At 41.3% G+C, this 20,608-nt stretch overlaps 1 protein-coding gene across 14 annotated transcripts in view; it reads left to right on the top strand.

Annotated features, from left to right (window-relative positions):
* Positions 1 to 20,608, top strand: part of LOC145544390 (uncharacterized) — a 475,872-nt gene that overhangs the window by 242,850 nt on the left and 212,414 nt on the right. For 6 of the 14 annotated variants that reach the window (XR_014081394.1, XR_014081382.1, XR_014081395.1 and 3 more), the window contains 2 exons: positions 4,368 to 4,450; positions 4,624 to 4,778. The exons of 5 other annotated variants lie outside the window; for them this stretch is intronic. Coding sequence is in view for 1 of the 9 variants with exons in the window: in XM_081587272.1 (XP_081443398.1) it covers positions 4,638 to 4,778 (141 nt within the window). In the remaining 8 variants the exon portion in view is untranslated. Of the gene's footprint in view, positions 1 to 4,367; positions 4,451 to 4,623; positions 4,779 to 20,608 lie in introns of those variants that run through there. 3 more of the 14 variants (XR_014081389.1, XR_014081384.1, XR_014081387.1) reach the window with 1 other exon arrangement.

Genomic DNA, 20,608 nt, shown 5'->3' with positions numbered 1-20,608 from the left:
CTTAAGGGACAGGAATAACTGGGTTCAAATAGAAGCCCTTCAGTGTGATTTTCCTAAAATACCATGCTTTACTAAGTCTATTTTTTCTTTCTCCTATAGTTATGGGGATGACACTGGCACCAGCATCTTTGGATTATTATAAAGTTTGTTTCAGGTTACATACAGAATTCTTTATAGCAGCTAAAATTAAAAATCTGGCTGGGTGGGGAATTTTGTAAGGCATGAAAAATATATTTTCCTAAAGCATGCATGCCTTCTTCTGTCTGTAGAAAAAGGTCTGAGGGGCTGGTATTGAGGCTCAGCCTGGTGACTCAGACCAGAAATTAGCTGATTTGTCTCTGTCAGTGGCCAGAAACCTCAGTCTAAGGTCTGAGTACCAATCATTAGGACAACAGATAGAGAGGAAAAGATCAGGGTCAGATCCAAGGAGAGACTTAGGGGTCACACCATGGACAGGGATGAAGCAAGAAGCAGAGAGTTGGGCAATCAAGATGGAAATGGGGTGCAAGGTGAGATGAAGCCCAGGAGTCTAGGAAGAAATCCAGGGTGCCAGGATCTCATGCATCCTCAGTGCAGGTGATGTGGCCTGTGGCACCTCTGTAGGTGGATTGTGGGCTCAAAGGGTATAATTGTGGTAGACAATGCAAGTCTCAAGGTTTGCCTTTAACGTGTCTCTATAACATTTGATAGGTTGTCTAATAACAGCGTGCATTGCATAGAGGAAATTTTTGGAAAATTCTCACACAGTTTATTCTTGAGGCATCTCCATCCAAATGGAACTTCTGACAATGATATGAAACCTAATCAACTGGCCTTTTGTTTTCCTTAGACTGCTGTTGTAGCCAAGCCTGTCAGATGCTCACCGAGTCCATTTCTTCTTTTTCCTGAGCATATGGCTCAAATACGTTTTCCAGCCTTCCTATTGTGCCCAAATAACTGTGTTCTAGCCAGAGAAATGTGAGGAGAAGTGACGTGTACCACTTGCAGGCCTGGCCCCTAAACTCCTCCTACTGTATCTTCTAAGCACGCTTCTCCTCTGACTTGCTGGAATGACATTGACCTTTTTGGTGGCTTTGGAAACTGCATGTTGAAGATAATAGAACCTGAGCATGAAAGGAGGCAGGCTTTGATTCACTCCTTGGAGGATAGCTGCTCAGTTGCTAAATTGAACTGTTACATGAGTTTGTTGTTCCAAGTCTGTGAAATGTTGGGGTTAGTTTGTTTTATCAACTAATGTTACCACAAGTCCTATGGCTATGTAATGAAGCTGTTGGGATTTGAAAGGAGCCCATAAATAACACTCCTCTCTTCCTTGCCTGAAATCAAAGCCAACTGAAGATCAACACAGGAGCCAGTCAGATGGAAATCAAATGGTTAACTTTAGCCATTATATAAATATGCAACCAGATGGGCTTGTTAATATGCTCTGCTGCCCTTCTCTCCAGTCTAGACCCTAAGATTGCCCACTTGAAGGAAAATTAACATTTTCACAGCATATATACTCATCTAGGATTGCAGCAATATTCTGGTCCAAGAAAGAGGAGAGGAAAGAGACCGAATTTTAGGGTTCATAGTTTTCTCCTAACTTAGCAGTGTGAACTGATAATTTTCACCCTCCATCCATGAACTATTTGTAAGGGGTGGCCCATGACCCTGAGACCAGAGGATTACTCTAGTGGACATCTCTTTACATGTCAACACAAGGATTGTAGTTTCTGTCTCCATACCACACATGATCTAATGGGCACAAAATGCATTTACCACCAGGACCTTTCCATGAATACTTTTAAATCAACCAGAAACACACCTGGTTTTTGTCTCCTGTCAATCTCTGGGAAAGTCATTTGCTTTATTGACCAAGCTGCTATGTGAGGGATGTTTGTAGACCAGAGAGGAAGGGCACAAACCTCTAGTTTATCAGACAGGTCAATCTTTAGAAATTAGGAGGTGGCATGTTCAGGTGGGTGACCTTCACAGCTTGCCATATGTGTACCCATTCTGGGTACTGATGAATTTTGTAATTGTCCTGTGGAGCATTTTCCATTGTGGTTATGATTGATTTGGGTCATCATGCCAATGCTTGTGTGCAAATTGGCTATTAATAAGGCCCCAGAGTCAGAATAGGTGATGGGATGTGGTACCTAGTCACATAAAAGGATGAAAATTTGATCTCTCACTCATATTTATTAGAGGATCTGTCAGTTTATAAATCCTACAGTTCTTTGTTTTGTTGCCAGATGGAATTGAGCACTATTACAACTTTCAGCTGGGGAAAATACCTTCAAATTAAAGGCTAACTCCTAAAGCAGGGACTGTTTCAGGGAGACTTGCCTGGTCTACTGTAATTGTGGACTGAATCCATAAATGATAAAACTAAATAGCACTGACTTTGGGGTTTAAGATCAGACATCAGGGTCAGTATCACTTCATAAGCCATTTGCTGTGCATGGCTATCTTTGAGCTTTCTGCCAATTCAAAAACACAATGATGTAGCTATTAAACAGAATAAGAAACTTAGAGATGATCCACAGTTATAGTGGGGTATCAGTGAATGCAAGTCAATCCAAATGATAAAGAGAGATTCTATTCTGATGGCTTGGTCATGGTCAGGAAATTGAAATCTTTTGAGCTTAGAGAATGAATGGGGAACTCATTCGGGGATGTGTCAGTATTTCAGAAGAGCTGATCACCCAGGAACAGAGGAAAAACTGAATAAAGCATTTATTTACTGTTACTATTATTAGCGGACTTAAATTTTCAAGGCTCCCCCTCCCCACTTTTAAGAAAAGATACCTTCAATTCTATAAAGCCCTGCATGCGTGCATGCTAAGTCACTTCAGTCATGTCTGACTCTTTGGGACCCCATGGACCACAGCTCGCCAGGCTCCTCTGTCCATGGAATTCACCAGGCAAGAATTCTGAAGTGAGTTGCTATTTCCTTCTCCAGGGGATCTTCCTGACCCAGGGATTGAACCCGGGTCTCCTACATTGCAGGCAGATTCTTTACCATCTGAACCATCAGGGAAGCCCTATAAAGTTCTGTATGTTAGTTATTATTCTATTACTTCACTTTAGTCTTACAATAATCCAGAGAGGTGGAGAAAAGGAGGAATATGCTCAACATATACAAGGAATAAGACTTGGGCCATTGGTATGTGATGATACTCACTGGGGAGTACAGCAGAGACTACAGGACCCAATCTAGACCTTGAGGTCCCTAGCAATGCTAGAGAACCCTGCAAATATGATCTGAATTGACTCTGTGAGTAGCAGTGAGAAGGATCCTTATGTCCTGCAAGCAGGAGAGTCAGTGAAATCTGTAATTCATTTTCTGCATAGATTGCAAAATTGAATGCTGATTAAACTCAGCCATTTAGAAATTGACCAGTACACACGACCACAAAACTGTGGTTTGGGCCCGGAAATACAAAAGCAGCACTGACCACTTCCCCACAACTTTATAGCTGAGTCAGATTTAGAAATAGAAGGTACTCAAATATTTTCAATTAGCTAACTAAATGTTGGTTAAGATGAGCTAAATGACAGGTCACAATGAAGTGTTAGTTAGAGGGACTCGGGATAGGATGGTGTGGAAAACATTGGGTTGATATAATTGGATGCAGGAGTACAGTAGCTAATGTGAATTATGCTTGAAATTAGAGGAGTGCATTGGTTTTCTTTTATTGTTAAACAGCTTACTGTTAAAATAAAAGCTATACAGGATAGACTATAACTGGGTCAGCATGTGGATAACTGGGTCAGCATGTTGGTAACTGGGCATTAGAGTTTAAAAAAAGTATTTACAATAGCACAAGGGCATGGGGAAACTGTACATTGAAACGATATTCATCTATTTGGACCAACAGAACATAGGACCTCTTGTCTATTTATTTTAAACGTAATTAAAGTGGTGAGTATTACCGCTGTTTGCTAAACAGAAATGTCCCAAGAACATACATAAAAGGATAAGAGATGGGTCAAACTGAGAGAAATTTGAAGATTACAGTTCATGGGAGTAAGGCAACTCATTAATCTAGCTCCCAGACTGACCTCTGGTGAACCTCTGGTGGACACTGATTAGAAAACCATGAAACGCTGTCTTTTAACCAGACAAGAGTCAGTCTCCATATCATAAAGCACGCTTCACACACTGTTTCAGAGGGCTATAATTCTAGACATCTGACACAATTGGGAGATTAGAAAGCTCAAAAACAGTTCAATACAGTTCAAGTCCAGTTTGTTATAAAGTGATTCACGAGACCAGATCCATCTGAGACAGAAATATTAAATAATAGAACCTAGAATTTATGGGACACTTTCCCTCCCCAAAATATAAAATGTTTTCACATATACTCTATTTGGTTTAGGTTAATATCGTCTTGGAGGTAATGTGAGGAAGTGAAATCATTGCCATTTAAGAGAGAGAAGAACCAAGGCAAAGAAATGTGAGGTGATTTACCCCTGGGCCTGGGTATCAGAAGTGTAACTAGATGTTTTGATTCATCAGCCACTCCCTTACTAATGCTGATGGTCTAGACTCTAGTGGGTTATCCTAGGGGGACCAAAAACACTGCAGGCCAAGTTCTTGTCTGCTTCCTCATGCTATTGTAATCTCTTTGCCAGTTATATATCATTTGATGGGAAGATTCTCATACTGCTGGGAGAGAAAAAGGACATTGAAGAGTTTCTTTGGAACTCAAAGAAATCATGGCTGTTTTGTGAAAGGGAAGAGAACTTGGCTAATTGCCTCTCTGCACTTCAGAAATGTTGAGAAATCAGTAAGTAGCAAAGACTTAGTTAAAGCTTAAAAGAAAGAAATGCAGGGCAATAAGCCACCTGCTATGAGTGAGGAAGGGGGTTGCGTGGGGGTGCAAGGCAGTAAATCCAGGAGGTGGTTTTCATGTACAGTGTATAATTTGGGCCCTGACAGAGCCCAGATGAGGAATAGGCCTATATAACTATTGATCCACAGGGCTATCAGGGACATCATTTAACTTGATGGCTTGTGTTGGTCCCTTAGGATGTGGAGTCAGCTTTAACCTGAAAGGAAAAAAATTAAAGGTAAATGAAAGGAGTAGAAGAGAAAAACCACAAAGAATCTCTCATAACCCTCCCTTACAATATGAAACATTTCCATATGACTCCAGTTTTCAGTGGTCCCGGTTAAGTGTTGGTTTATTGCATTCATTTACTTATGTAATTATGTGGAGACATGCCTATTTCTTAACATTCTATTACACATTTACAAATAGATCATCCACACCTAGTCTTTAACAGTGATTACAGCCTAGGAGACAAAGGGAAAGCACTGCCCTTGGCCAGAGGCAGACACACTCCAGGCCAGTGAGAGACTCTACAGCAGAAAAATGGGACGCGGCCCCCGGGAGGGTGGAGTTGGGTGGCAGCCAAAACGCAGCATGATCTTCTCTCATGAAGACTTTGCTATACCTGGAACTGCAGAAGCAGGTAGTTTTAACCCCTCGATTCAATCCTGCCACTCCTTGAGGCCATCAGGCATATTCCTGAGCCATGAGGCAGCTTCCACGTCTGACGCATCTCTGACACTTGTGCCTTTTTCCTGTCCCTTTTCTCTGGCCCTCGTTGTATTCTGTCTTTGTGCTGTTTCCCAACTGTTTGCCTGGTTTCTGAATTCTAATCCTTGGCTCGGTTATCTGTTGATGGCCTGGCTTCATCCTGTTGACCTGATTGTCTGACACCCCTTCTCTAGTTTTCACCTTTTCCCACTTTCTTTGATCTCAGTTCAGACTGGCCTTCCAGTTGTATTGCTTTCAGCTGTCTTTAGTAAACACTCTATTTGGACCAAGCCATGTTCTGGAAACTTAAACTTCAGTGTGTGCTTTCTAGGGGGTAATGTTCCCTCTGACTTCACGTCATGCTAAGGGATGGTGATGGTTTAGTCACTAAGTTCTATTTGACTCTCGTGACCCTGTGGACTGTTGCCTGCCAGGCTCCTCTGTCTGTAGGATTTCCCAGGCAAGAATATTGGAGTGGGTTGCCATTTCCTTCTCCAGGAGATCTTCCTGACCAGCTAATTGAACCTGCTTCTCCTGCATTTCAGGCAGATTCTTTACTGCTGAGCCACCAAGGAAGCCCATGCTAGGGGATAGACCCACATATACAAAAGATCAAAATTCTAATGCAGATTCATCACTAGTCTTTTGTTCATTTCTACCATTAACTAAAGAGTTTGTCTGTAATCAACCCATAGGTATTATTCACTGTTGGTGAGAAATAAGATGCTTTTATGTTATATTTGCTAAGGTGCATACCTCTCCAGGATGCAAGGTCTTCAAAGGTGAGGACAATCACTTGTAAAATTTGCTATTTCTTCAACATGCACCCTCGATGAATATTTTGGATTGTTTCATTGATGTAATTTGTGAATTAAAGAAAAAACATTTTATGTCTTGTATCTTCTAAAAAGGAAATTTTCTGCTTCTCTAGATGCCCTGGCTCTATGCTCTTTCAGATCCTCATCTCCTTCCCTTCCCTTCCTCCTTGTCCTTCTCACCTTTCCTCAGACCTGGTAGTCTTGGTATGCTTACAGGTTTGGTCTAGGCAGCTTTCTCAGCTCACACAATTTCTTCGATGACTCCCTGATCTGAAGGTTGAGCCCATGCCTTTTTTTCTACCCAGATGTCTAGTGGGTATCTCTACTTGATTATCATAAAGAAATTCCCACAAAAAAAAATGCCCAAACCCATACTCATCTATTCTCCTTTCCAAACCTGATCATCTGCCTGCATCCTCATTCTCAAATTATTTCCATCTCCCCCTTCCTACCTTCACCTGAGGTGACCTCTAATCCAGGCTTCTTGGCTTCAATTTTGTTCCCCCATCTCACTATACACAGTCAACACTATGCTGAATCAAAGAATGAATAAGTCAATATATTAATGGTAAGTAGAGAACAAAGCCTTATGAGGGGAGAATATAAGCAAAATGTGAGCACTTTAATTTAAACCAGGTATGGCAAGCATATTTCTACTCCCTTGTCAGTGATGATCTAATGGTAGTGGTTGTCTGGAGCACTGTGTTTTAGGAATGTCAGACTAAGGTAGAATTCAACAGATGAGAGTCCCTTGGGCAAATAGGAGGACTTGGGAAAACATTGCCTTCTTCCTGCCAGGAATTTGCACTTCTACTCTCTAGGCAATAGAATTTCCTCCAAATTATAGAGTAGTATGAAGAACATGGTGTCGAGAAGTATCATGGATAAACAGTGGTGTACAGAATGGGTTGTGTTGGAGAAAGAGCAGAGTCCTGTGTATGTGCTCGCATTTGTATGCATTCATGGGGACCAATGAAAAGACTGTCTCCATCTTGATTCCTCTAACACATACTTTTTGCGTGTCTGTATCTGGATTTTCTCTATTGTTCATAGGTTCCTGGAGGTCCAGCATCTTGTTTCTGAACAGTGTTGAGTAAAAACTTTCTTGCTTTGTTTCTTCATCACGGAACGTTAGTGGGTGACTTTAGGCTCAAGGTCTCAGGTGAACTACCCTAGAATGGATTCTCTCGGGATACTTCCTAAGCTGGGAACCCCCTTCCATGATGCTTATATCCTCCTCAGGACTGGTAGAAAGTGGGTTTTTATTGACAAGTGTAAACAGAAGTTATGGGTGTGCTATCAGAGGTTACTCGGTTATCAGAGGTTACTCGGGTGCATCCCTGAAGCCAGAAGCTAGGCTATAGTAGAATGAGTTCAGGTGGTCTGCTGTGGCAAGAAGTGTGTACTTCTACACATCCTTACCACATGCAGAAAGGTACAGCATATTCCACCAGCAGGGTTGTCTTGCCAAAGTGGTTTGGGCCGCGTAGTTATGTTAGTCGCTCAGTCATGTCAACTCTACGACTCCATGGGCTGTAGCCCACCAGACTCCTCTGTTCATGGGATTTTCCAGGCAAGAATACTGGAGTAGATAGCCATTCCTGTCTGCAGGGGATCTCCCCAACCCAGGGATTGAACATGGGTCTCCTGCATTGTGGGCAGATTCTTTACTGTCTGAGCCACCAGATAGGCATAGTCAAAAATGTTGCTGAAACACAAGAGAAATCAACAGCTCAGCTTGATTTCCTCCTCCTTGCACCTTTAATTTAAGAAAATTTCTCCCCTTTGTACATAAATTGCTACCAATTGCACAGTACCATGAAACTTACCTCATTAATATTGGAGAGAATAAAGGGGCCCGTGTAGTTGAACATAGAGAATAGAGCAAGGCTGCTATTCCTAGGTGCTCTGGTAGCTGTTTCTCATCTCTACGATTTATAGGACTTTACGCATTCAACATTTACACTGGAAAATTGACTGAGGATCAAAAGAAGCTTCATGTTACAGGACTGGGGTGTACTGTTGGTTGAAGGTAAAATAGGGTAAAACTAAGAACAGTTATCTGAGATTGACAAGGGAGTACACCAGTGTCCCAAGGACACATGACTACAGAATATGCGTATCAAATTTGAGATGGTTGTTGAGTTTATGCCTGTGCCATCTTACTACATAGACACTGAAGGCTAGATATTGACCGCTTTCCATTTGAAGCTGCCCATTGAGAAGGAACACAATTCTATATACTTCAGCATAATTCTAGGTTAACCGTAACTGGAGAAGAAGTTAGGAGATACAAATTCTAGCTTAGCCGCTACTCCACCACTAATTTGTTTAGGAAGAGTCTCTTCATTTCTTAATGCCTCTGTTTTCATCTGTAAGATGGGAAGAAAGCTAAACATGGAGGCATTGCTTATCGTTCTGAGTTTTCAGGAGAAGAAAAGAGAACTTGTGCAGCCCCAGGGAGGGGAAGAAACAACAAGAATAAAAACTTTGGGGCACATACTGGAATTAAGTCTTGGGTCTCCTGCTTGAGGCAAAAGCAGCTACTCAGAGACAGGCAATATAGTGTGGGAACCCCAATTATGAATTCAGTGAAAGGATGCTTTTTTGGGGATAGTGTATTTCTGCAGGCAAGGAGTTCAGTGTGAAGTTCAGAGCCACACAGGAATTGAATTTGGTGTGGAGGCTCTACCAGGAGAAAAGAACTACAGTGTGAAGTTCAGAGCCACACAGGAATTGAATTTGGTGTGGAGGCTCTACCAGGAGAAAAGAACTACAGTGTGAAGTTCAGAGCCACACAGGAATTGAATTTGGTGTGGAGGCTCTACCAGGAGAAAAGAACTACTGGAAGAAAGTGGTGGGCTTTAATTGAGCAGGTCAGGGTCAGAGGCTCTATTCATTTTATTCATGAATGAAAAGGCAAGTATAGAAAACACTGGGACTTTGTTTAGGAGGGATTTTGCTTGTGGTAAGAGTTCCAGTAAATCAGCTTGGTTTGAGGTTTCAACTTGGCAATAGGAGTGGGAAGTTGGGCTGTAGCTGGTTGGAGGGTGGTTTCTAATACCATAGATGGTTTCCAATACCATATTGCCTTCTAATAGAAGGGATATTTTAAGGATGGAGAAGGGAACCATAGCCTAAACAAGGATGATCCACTAGGTAAAAATGTGACCTAAGAAATCATTTGTGCATGGCAATGTGCTATTAAGTCAAATGTTTTAGTTGTGAAAATCAAGGATACCAGAGTACTGAATTTATATAAACATTTGAGAAAGAGACCCTATAAAAATTTGTTAAACACGAATTTTTAGTTAAATTTTAAAAATGAAATGAAGCACTCTTAGATCTCAGTTCAAATAAAAATATAAAATATAATTCTAGGCTATTTAGGCATGAAATGAGAATACCACACACAAGAACTGATAGAATGTAGTGAAAGCTATAATCAAAGAAAATGTATAATTTTAAATGTTTTAACTAATAAGTAGAAAAGACTACAATAAGTAAACTTTCAGCACAAGAAGTAAAAATGTAGCCTTAAAAAGCATAAAAGAGAAATAAATAAATATAAAGAAAGATTTTAGTGAAAAAGAAAAGAGAACTCAAAAGAGGAAATTAAGTAGGATGAATTACTACCCTCGCTTCTGTAGCTGGTGTCAAGATTACAGCTGGTACTCACTGCCTTTCTCCTCTACCATTCATCCTAGTATCACCTTGCACCTGTCCAGCACCTCTGCAGGTCTAGGTGTTTACCTGGTGGGATGACTGAGACCCACATGCTTGAGTAACTGGAATCCATAGTTGTCATGCCCTTCTCGGGCATGCTGTACACTTGCCCATTTGCTGTCAAAGTTGGATAAAGTTCTACCAAGAGATGCCAAGCAGATCAGTTGGTTTCCAAAAACATCCTTCCTTAGTCCAGTGTGTATCAGCAGCCCTCTTTCTCCTTCATGGTTAGGTGGTTACCCTAGTGATTCATTGTCTGCTGGTCTTTTAACACAAAGATCCCAAAGTGACCAGGTGGAATCATAGCTTAGAGTTTAATGTGATTCTTGCTGTGTCAACTGGTGGGAGCTTTCCTTCTCTGAGACCCAGGATCTCTAAATATACAGAGTTTAAGAATAGGAATTACTAGTTCCCTCACTATGAGTGATGGTAAGTGGTGCCACTCCCTTTTTTCCTCTGAAACTGTATATCCTGTCTGTGGAGATTCAGCACCATATAGCACATATAGTGTACATTGACTTAGCATGTATATTGTGTTCTGGAGTGGGTGCCACATCCTCACAGAGTATCATCTCCGAATTGGCACCTCAGTTGCACCTTTGAAAGGCCATCCCGTTGCTTTATCCAGCTGACAGCTTCTGGTGATGCGATATGCGATGGGACTAGTGCATCCAATGACCATATGCCGATTATTGTGCTTCCCTTGCTATAAAGTGGGTGCCTTGGTCCAATATGATATTTGTCAGGTCTGGGTCAGCAGCTCAAATATTCAGTCCTAAACTAGTGATGCTGGCTGAGGCCTGCGGACAAGAAAGGCAAACCCATGAATAGAACGTGTTTCAAATCCAATCAAGATAAATCATTCCTAGGACATAGCATAGATTGCAGTGTAACCATTGCTTGTCTTTTTGAGCAATGGTCCCTGTTCAGAAACTCAGCATTGCTCTCTATCCCTGGTAGGTAAGACATTTGGTGCCAACAGTAGCTCCATCAGTCTTGGTGCCTGGAAGCTGACTCTGTTAGGCCCAGCCACAGCCCTCATCCCTGTTTCTATGGCCACTCAGTTCCTACAGACATTCTGCTAGCACTGAGTAGGGGGTTGATGCAGAGGCAGGTTAACATCAATTGAACAGGTCATCCTCTTGCCTGTTTACTTAGTCCTTCTATGGTGGACACTCTCCGGTGGATTAGTTAACACTGGAGATAAAGATCTTCACATTTTGTGTCTACTTCTGAAGATTTGTCCTCATGCTTCTTCCCCAACTCTTCTTGTTCGTGAACTTCCAAGCTCTCTCTTTTGGGCTCCTAAACACACTAGAGGAGCCACTCCCCATTGGCCTTAAGCCAGTGTTCTTACCTTGAGCCGCTTCTCATTCCATGCAGAGTGCAATGCCAGCTGCAACTTCTGAAGCTCTGTCCTTTGGGAGGATTTTCTGAATCAATGCCTTTCTAGGCCACCTCTGAGGAAGGCTGTAGTATAGTAGCTGTCCATTTTCACCCCACACTCATATCTTGCACAGACACATCTGTGACCCAAACTCAGCCTTTTTTCGCTTGTCATTTGGTCTCACAGATTTGAGCTGAGGGCGAAGCACTGGTGTAGTTGAAGCAAGTGAACTGTGGGTCCTGGAAACCTGCTTGTGCTGCTTGCTTGTGCTCACTGGCCCTGCTTGTTGGACAGCATCCATCTATGAGGAATTGTCACTGGGTCTGACCTTGTTACTTGTTAGGTTTGACAGAACCTAGTTCATGGTGAACGGTTCTGGTCACACGGTCACTTAATGTCTTGCAATCAGGCATACATCTCTACCAGGAACCAGTAGCATAAAGGGACCATTTTTTCACCTCTACAGGTAGCATGACCTTACTCTAGAACCCCAGGAGGCTATGCTGTGATTCTTCCTTTGGGGCTTCCCATAAACTCCACAGGACATGTTTCCCCCATAACAACACCTCTAATTAATAGAGTCTGACAGTAATATTGACCATGGGGCAGGCCTGCTTTCATCACAGCTTGGTCCTGACTTCTCAAGCCCTTTTCTGCTCTGGGATCTATCCCAGACTGCTGACCTATCATGTAACTCAATAGGGGAATCAAAGCAATATTTTTAAGAATGGAAAATGCATCCTCCAGAAGCTAGATTACCAGGCATTGTACTACCTCCTTATTGATAGGAGGTTTGAGATGCAGAATTTTGTCCTTTTACTTTCGGAAGTAATGAATCAACATCTCTAGGTCTCTAAAAATTTCACCAATCCAAAAAGTCCATGAATCTTCATGGAATTTATCTCCCATCTTCTGGAGGTGTGTGTTACTGAGTTCTCCAAACTACTATTACTTCTTCTTCATCCCGCCCAATATAATGGATCATTGTTGACATTCTGCAATAGGTCCAGTAGATTTCAGTCTCTGAAGGTTACAGTATGACAGAAGTTGGGGAAGTTAACAGCCACAGGGAAAGATGGTTAATGTACTCTCTTGCCTGTTCCAAATGAAGGAGAGCTGTTTCTGACCTTTCTTTCTAACGGGGATGGAAAAAGGGATTCACTGGATCAATGGCTGCATACCATATGTTTAAGGCCATGTTGACCTGCCCTAGAAAAGGTACCACATCTGGCACAGCAGCTGTAATTGGAGCTACTACTAGGTTGAGTTTGATGTCATCCACTGTCATCCCTTAGGATCAGTCTGGTTTTGTAATAAACAGACTGGAAAGTGGATTATGGGGACTACCAGCCCTGCATCCTAGATCATGATGATGTCTTTAGGGTGCTACTAATTTCTGCTATTCTCCCTGAGATGTGAAAGAGTGTTTTATTTATAATTTTTGCCTGGGAAGGGGAAGTTACAGAGGCTTCCTCTTGACCTTCCTCACTACAACACCTCTTACCCCAAAGGTCAGGAACCTGTGTAAAGATTCTGTCATCTACCAAGTGTACCCTTTCCATTTATACATTTGGAATCCAAGGACATTTTCAAATCCCAGGGGTGGATTTGTGGGCCCACTGGGCCTACAAGAAGACGGGCCCAGGACTCCACTTATTACTTGGCGCCCATAAGCTCCCACTCTAACGGTGGGGTATTCATTCAAGGATACAAGTTCCATTGCAGGCCAGAGACCTCTGTATCATCTTTAAGCAAGGGGAGCTCTATACTAATAGGAGCAGTGAGTCACCTGTGTAGGTCCAGAGAGGTCAGGGGATCTGGAGTGTAAAAGTTTTTGAGTGTATTGACCACAATGAGTCATCTCAAATCTCACAGTTTCACATCTTCCCCAGTCAGGGCCACAACCTTGGCAAAGTGCTCTTCAGTTCAGTTCAGTTGCTCAGTCATGTCTGACTCTTTGTAACCCCATGGACTGCAGCACACCAGGCTTCCTTGTCCATCACCAACTCCTGGAGCTTGCTCAAACTCATGTCCATCGAGTCAGTGATGCCATCCAACCATCTCATCCTCTGTCATCCCCTTCTCCTCCTGCCTTCAGTCTTTCCCAGCATCAGGGTCTTTTCCAGTGAGTCAGTTCTTCGCATCAGGTGGCCAAAGTATTGAAGCTTCAGGTAAAGTGCTCTTACCCAGGCTGAAAATCCAACTTTCTCTGGAGCTTTGTTATTCTTATAGTTAAGTTTTGGGCTTGATCCTTAACCTCCTCCTCCCACAAGAGATCAGAAATCAGAGCATCTTTACCTGCTGCCACCGAGGTCCTCCAATTTTCACTTAGCCTTCAATTAGTGATTAATTACCCTCAGTCTTTTCTTGTCTTTCCTCAACACATCAGTGCCACTCAGCAAGCCATTGTCCTTATAATTACTGCTTCCTCAGAACCTCTCAAACTTAAGCTTCTGCACATGCCAGTGAATTTTCTTCCAAGGGTATCCTATCCCAGGTTGTCACTGGTGTAAAATTTTAGCCTTGCACTGCTTCAGAAAGCCTAAAGTTTTCTACCAGCTTCTAGGACGAGGTCCTCATTGCCAACTGGTTAGCAAGTGATCCAGTTCCAAACTGGACTGTTAGTTCAGCCTTCTTTCTTAGATCACTACTAACAACTGTCTTAATAATGGTTCCCAGAGGGAAAAAACTCTGAATTGGAGGCTCCCATACAGGAAGCTCATTGGTAAATGCTCTCAGGGCCAGTACCTTAGGGGAAGTGGGGGAAGTGTTAGACTGTGATGAAATTGCCCCAGGAACCATATCCACTTCCATGAGGAGCCCTGGAGCTGGGATGGTTCTTGAGAATCTCCCTGCTTTGAAGCAAGAAGTCTGGAGCTTGATAATCCCTAACCTACCAATCAGAGGACATGGGCTGTCTGATGGGGAAGTATAACTTTAGGCAAGGCAACTGTCTCCTGCTCAGGGTGAGTGAAGAGAGGGACTCAGGTTAAAACTGCCATCCCTCAAAACCTAGGAGCTAGGGAAATATGTGTACAAGCCAAGATGGAGGGTCTAAACTATGCATCATAACAGCCATTGCTGTCCTGTATAGGAGTGATAACCCCTAAAATAGGATGAGAAAGACAATTTGACTAATACTAACAACCAGAAATAGAAAATGTCTTTATACAAATTTAATAAGAAATGTTGAAGAATTATTTGAGAAAAACCCACATTTCTATTGAGAAACAATTATTAATATATGAAAGTTTTTCATTTCTGAATAAGAAAACTTAAAAGCCAATTCTTTTCAAATTAACAGAATAGAATATCCAAAAACAGACTCAAGGATATATAATAATTTGTATGTGAAAAGTATAGTACTTAAAATTAGTGGGGAAGGAAAGAGTATTCAATAAAAGGTCTTGAAACATATGGCAAACCACTGGGGGCAAAAATTAAGCTCTTCTACCTCACACCATATAAAAAATTAAGTTCTATATGAATTCAATATTTAAGTAGATTATAAAAACCTATAAAATGTCAGGAGTAAATACGAATGCTTTACAAAATCATCTTTTTGTGGGGTAGATATTTAAGGCTTTATACAGAAGGTAGATAATATTTAAGAAAAAGATAATTTACTAAATAAGACTAGTTCTCCATAAAAATAATGAAAATTTAAAAATAAGTAAAACTAGAGATAAGGTAAGGATAGGTCTGCGTACATCCTAAGTCACTTGAGTCATGTCCGATTCTGTGACAGTAAGGACCATAGCCCACCAGGCTCCTCTGTCCATAGGATTCTCCAGGCAAGAATACTGGAGTGGGTTGCCATGCCTTCCTTCAGGGAATCTTCCTGATCCAGGGATCGAACCCGTGACTCTTACGTCTCCTACACTGACAGGAGGATTCTTTACCACTAGTGCAACTTGGGAAGCCTAAGGATAGGTCTACTAATATCCTATAAAGAACTTGTATAAATCTTAAGAAAAATATAAGTCCTCTAGTAAGTAAATGTATAAAGGATATGAACAAATACTCACAAAAGCAGAAAAATAAAGTTAATGAAAGCATATGAAAAATGTGATTATATACTAGTGATTAAATACATGCAATTGAAAGCAACAAATAATATCATTTATCATCTACAAAACTGGATAAGGGTCTTTTAAAATTGTAGTTCTCATTCTTGTTTTGGATGTAGAGTATACACCTGCCCATCCCCAGAAAATAGAAACTTGAAGCATTATTTATTTATTTGGCTGCACTGGGTCTTAGTCGTCACGGCACATGGAATCTTTGTTGTGTGATGTGAGATCTTTTGTTGCAGCGCACAGATGCTTTAGTTGTGGCTCAGTATTTGCTGCACACGGGCTTAGTTGCTTCACAGCATGTGGGATTTTAGTTCCATGGCTGGGGCTTGAACATTTGTTCCCTGAATTCCAAGGTAGATTCATAACCATTGGACCACCAGGCAAGTTCCCAAATTGTTATACATTTACAGAGAATGAAAAGCCCATATAGAAGTTGATCTTGGTCTATATTCCCCCAGATTTGATTCATACCCCTTGATGTAGCAGTTCTATTTCTGGGAATGAATCCCCCCCAGAACAATCATTGATAAGCACAAAGCTTGCTCTACGATGATGTTCAGTACACAATTGTTTCTAATCCCCATTGTTGGAAATAGCCTATGCCTCTTAATAGGCATTTGTTGATAATACTTTATCTGTATTATACTGTATATGCTGTCTAGTCTTTAAAAATGATATTGTAGAACAATATTCAGTGATGCAGAAAAATGTGTACAGTAGAACATTAAGTGAGTTTAGACAGCACTAAAATGGGAGGAACAGTTGATTCCTTTTTTTTTTTTTCGCTAATGCATTGGCGGGGGGGAACCTGCAAGTGTATATACTTCAAAATGTTAATTATGATTATTCCTAGTTGTCCAGATTTTGAATGCATTCAGTCCTTTTCTTTTTGATTTTCTTATTTTCTACAATGTTCTGTGAATTAAGGTTGCAGTGAGTACCTAAAAATAAATGAAAAAAATAGTTCTTTGTTCAGTCCTGATTCTATTCCAATTCATCCTGATACTAGTCTCATGATTTTAGAGGAGTGGATTTAAGTGAGAAAGAAAAAGAAAAGAAATTTGTAGAATCCAGGTTGGCTCCATAGGTCCTTTTCTGATGAGCTCAGGTTTTTAAAGATGTACAGAATTTAAAAGAATAAACTCTGAACCAGGGGTGAGTAAAAGATAATGTCTAGCATAAACAAAAAATAGTAAAAGAGAAAAAATGAAAAGAAAATTTTAAAGTGAAAGAAAGCTAAAACTCAAACTGTGAACCAGGGCTTTAAAAAATGCTTAGCATAGGAAAAAGGATTTAAAGCTAAGCACGGAATAAGAAGAAAAGAAACCTTTTTGGCTGGTGCTTGGCAGCACCAAGGTACTGTTGATGAATGATCAGAACAGTGCAAACTCCGTCAGTCCTATTTTACATTCATGTCTTCTGCCAAAAGGAATGGTGCTGGGGCTGTAAAAGGAAGAACAAATCTCAGTAGGAAGGAACTGAGGCCCATATGAATGAACAGATCCAGGGACCTCCACGCTCTGAGTGAATTCTAATTTCCTGGCTGGGGCTGACGCCCTTCTGTGTTCTTGCACCCAAGAGCTCAGATCACTGCCAGTGTTCATGGACCAAGCTGCTGGGGGGCATGTGATGAGAGAGTTTCCCAGATGGGATGTGGGCCAACAGAGTTCCCTGTTTCAGAAAGGAAAGAAAGGTGAGTCCCTTAAACTTCATCTGGTGGGCAGTATTGTCAAATCATTAAGGGAATGGTTTAGAGGAAGCCCATAATAGGAAGCAAATGTTCTCTATAAAATAAAGGTGAACCAAGTGGGGGAAAATAGTATAAATCAGAGAACAAACATGATGCATCTCCGTTGATATTGTGCAGGTGATGAGGGATGAGAGAAGGTCAAGAAATAATAACAGTGCCGCCCACTTACAGCTTGCAGGTGGAGTTAGAGCTGCATAGCTAGGAGTTGGCATATAAGAAAAATGGAATAAAACGAGAGATCTTTACGTAATTGTTTTCAGGAAGAGTGCAGGGGAAGCGACAAGGCTGTGGACTAATTCTGGCATTTCAGTCAAAGTTGCAGAAGGTGGCAATTCAGTGCAGACACCTGAGCTTAAGAAGTGAGTTGGAGGAGTCTGGGAAGTGCACCCGTGACAGAGGGTCTCACCGCCATGCTGGGTTCTCTGCCAAGTCTGATGATTGTGTGATCTATTTTTTGGCAACTGTTTTCAATGGCTAATAGGAAAATTATGATGAAAGAACAAACATAATACAAGGAGAAGATGTAGCAACTGTTACAGAAAGGAAAGATGAAAGCCATTATGACCTCCCAAGTTTTTAACCTCTTTTCCTTCCTTCTTTCTTTTTTGCATCCCTCCTTCAAGTATTAATTAAGCTACTACTATAAACAAAGTATTGTGCTAAGCACGGAGACCATCCACTTCTCAAATATTTAATAAGTGCTTATTCTAGACACTGAGAATTCATCAGTGACTAATTCAGCAGAGTCCCTGTTCTCATGAACATCTAATGTGGTGGGTGGGGAAGCTGGGGAAGGACAGAGACAGGCAGAGACAATGATAAGCACAGAAGTTATAATCCAGGAAGTTGTGATGGGAGGTATGAAGAGACAGAATTCACAGCCAGAGGATGGAGCATGAGAGTAGGTGAGGTGTTGGTGAGGGAGGGCTTCCTGAAGAGGTGACGTCTGAGCTGGCAACCGCAGGAGTAAGCCTGAGCTATGCAGACATCTGGGGGAAAGCCTTCTACAGTTGCTACCTGAACAGTGAAGAGGAGTTTGCCAGTTATCCAAATGAAATGGACAAGGAAAATCTTGCAGCGAGAGCAAATAGCTTGCACAGTCTGGAAGGTGGGAAAGAACAAAACTCATCCAAATAACTGAAGGAAGTTTGGTTTGAAATGTGATGTGGGAGCAGCCCAAGATGAGCTTGGACACAAGCAAGGGTCAAAACATAGATAGCCATAACCCTTCTCAGAAACTGGATTTTCTCTTAATGATGGTGGAGACTCATTGATGGTTTTAATCAGCAAAGTGACATGACCAAATTTTTATTTTGGAGAATTCCTTCTGGCTGATGCAAGGAGATGTGACTACAATCAGACATGGATGAGAATGGTAGCAGAGACCACTTAGGATGCTGTTGTGATAATTAAAGTAAGAGCTATAGGGCAATAGGGTGGCCTGAACTAGGCTAGTGAGAGAGAGGCCTGAGAGAAGAGAGCAGAAGAGATGAGCTAGAGATGGGAGGAAGATGGAGGGGAGGAATCAGAATAACCCCCAAATCAAGGATAACCTGTAGTAGATGGTGGTATATTCACCAAGGAGGAGTAGCAGGTTTGGGGGTAAGAAGAGGAGTTTTGAAGAGCAAGGAGCTGAGTAATGGAGTTTGACCAAGTTCAAAATACATTTGGGCCACTGGGTGACAACCTCAAATAATTTATGAGAATAAAACTCAGATGGGCAATGTGACTGGGCCAGGTATCAAAGTGTTGCAAAGACCAAAGCTGATAAGACCTGGGTTCACATCCCCATCTGCTCATCTATTTTTGTTTTAAGTTTTTTTGTTTGTTTGTTTTTTAATTTGGATCATTGCTTCTGTTTCATGTTTTTGTTTTTTGGCTCCAGGGCATGTGGGATCTTAGCTCCCTGACCAGGGATCGAACCCGCATCCCCTGCATTGGAATACAAAGTCTTAACCACTGGACCACCAGAGAAGTCCTTACTTCATCTGTAAATGAGACAGTTGGGTTAGATTTTGAGAGTTCTCTTTCAGTGTTAAAATTCTGTGGCAGGGTGAAGAGTAAAGGCTGAGTTTGTAAGAAGAAAACTTTTGGAAGAATTCTCTCTGTATATAAATAATTTCCATTTTTGAAATTGATGGTATGAGACTAACATCAATTTATTTTTGTGTCAGCAGAAATAGAACCAGGGTGAGGGGGGGCAAGTAAATACTCTGTATATAAATTACAAGGAAAACAATTGTTAAGTACCAAATGATATGGCCGAGAGAAAGGGGTTGTGAGAGGGAGACAAAACAAAACCTGTTGTTTGCATGATTAGATCCAGGGATATGGGTATAGAAAAGAAGAGAAAATGAGGGAGACATCAACTTATCAATAAAGATCCTCAGAAGCAGTGAAAACACCTGTGTGTATAACAGCAGTAATAAAGGCTATAAAAGAGGCAGAACTAACCAGGAGGGGAAGTAAGCTTTAGGGAGGAAGAAGGGGTAGGACAGTGGATGGAGAGGAAGATTGTTTGAGGCTATGGTAACTGGTAGGTGAGGTTTACAGAGATATTCCTGGTTTGCTTGGTGGTATTAAGACAGCTGTAAACACACATCTCACTTGTGGGCTTTAATGCCTGTGAGCATCAAAAGTGATGACAGTTGAGAGCACTTAGAATGGTATAAAATTCTATACACATGTAGGAAATTCTTAAGCTTTTTCAGTTAAAGAAGAAAAATATTCTTTCCAACGAGTATGTTACTTGTTCTTCCCCACTGAAAACCACAGAGGAGTAGATCAGACAAGTGAAAGTGTGTTTGCTTCTCACACAATCTCCAGAGAAGGAGACGTGTTCATATGCCTTAAGTGGGAGAATTTGGGCAATTTATTCCTGATTATTTAGGACAATGATATTCAGGTTCCTCTGTGTGTCATAGCTGTTCTACAGGGAACCACTGCATCTGTCAATTCTGCTAAAGTCTCAGTTTGAAGATTGTTTCATTCCTGTAACTTCCTTTGATAAATCAAATAATGTCTTAATACTCTGTAGACATGATCAAATGTAACTTGAAGGGGAATAACACTGGGATGTAGGGTTTGGCAAAGGTATTATCCTCCTTTAGGACTTACCCAGCAGACATTGATTCAGGCCAAGTAGTTGAGAGAGAGAGAGAGAGAGACAGAGATATGATTATATTCACTGGAAAGCAAGTACGTATTAATGAATGTTTTTTTGTTTTTTTCCTGTAAGCTAGTTAATGTGGCTAAAAGATTCTTGACTTTTCTCCTTGGCAAAACATGAACTTCTTAAAGTCCACCTGAATGAC

The sequence above is a fragment of the Giraffa tippelskirchi genome, chromosome 4 (assembly GCF_054371585.1).
Source record: "Giraffa tippelskirchi isolate mGirTip1 chromosome 4, T2T-mGirTip1v1.2.pri, whole genome shotgun sequence".
In the NCBI taxonomy this organism is placed as follows: domain Eukaryota; kingdom Metazoa; phylum Chordata; class Mammalia; order Artiodactyla; family Giraffidae; genus Giraffa; species Giraffa tippelskirchi.
The sequence above is the reverse complement of the archived record's forward strand: the minus strand, read 5'-3'. Positions and strand labels throughout refer to the sequence as shown.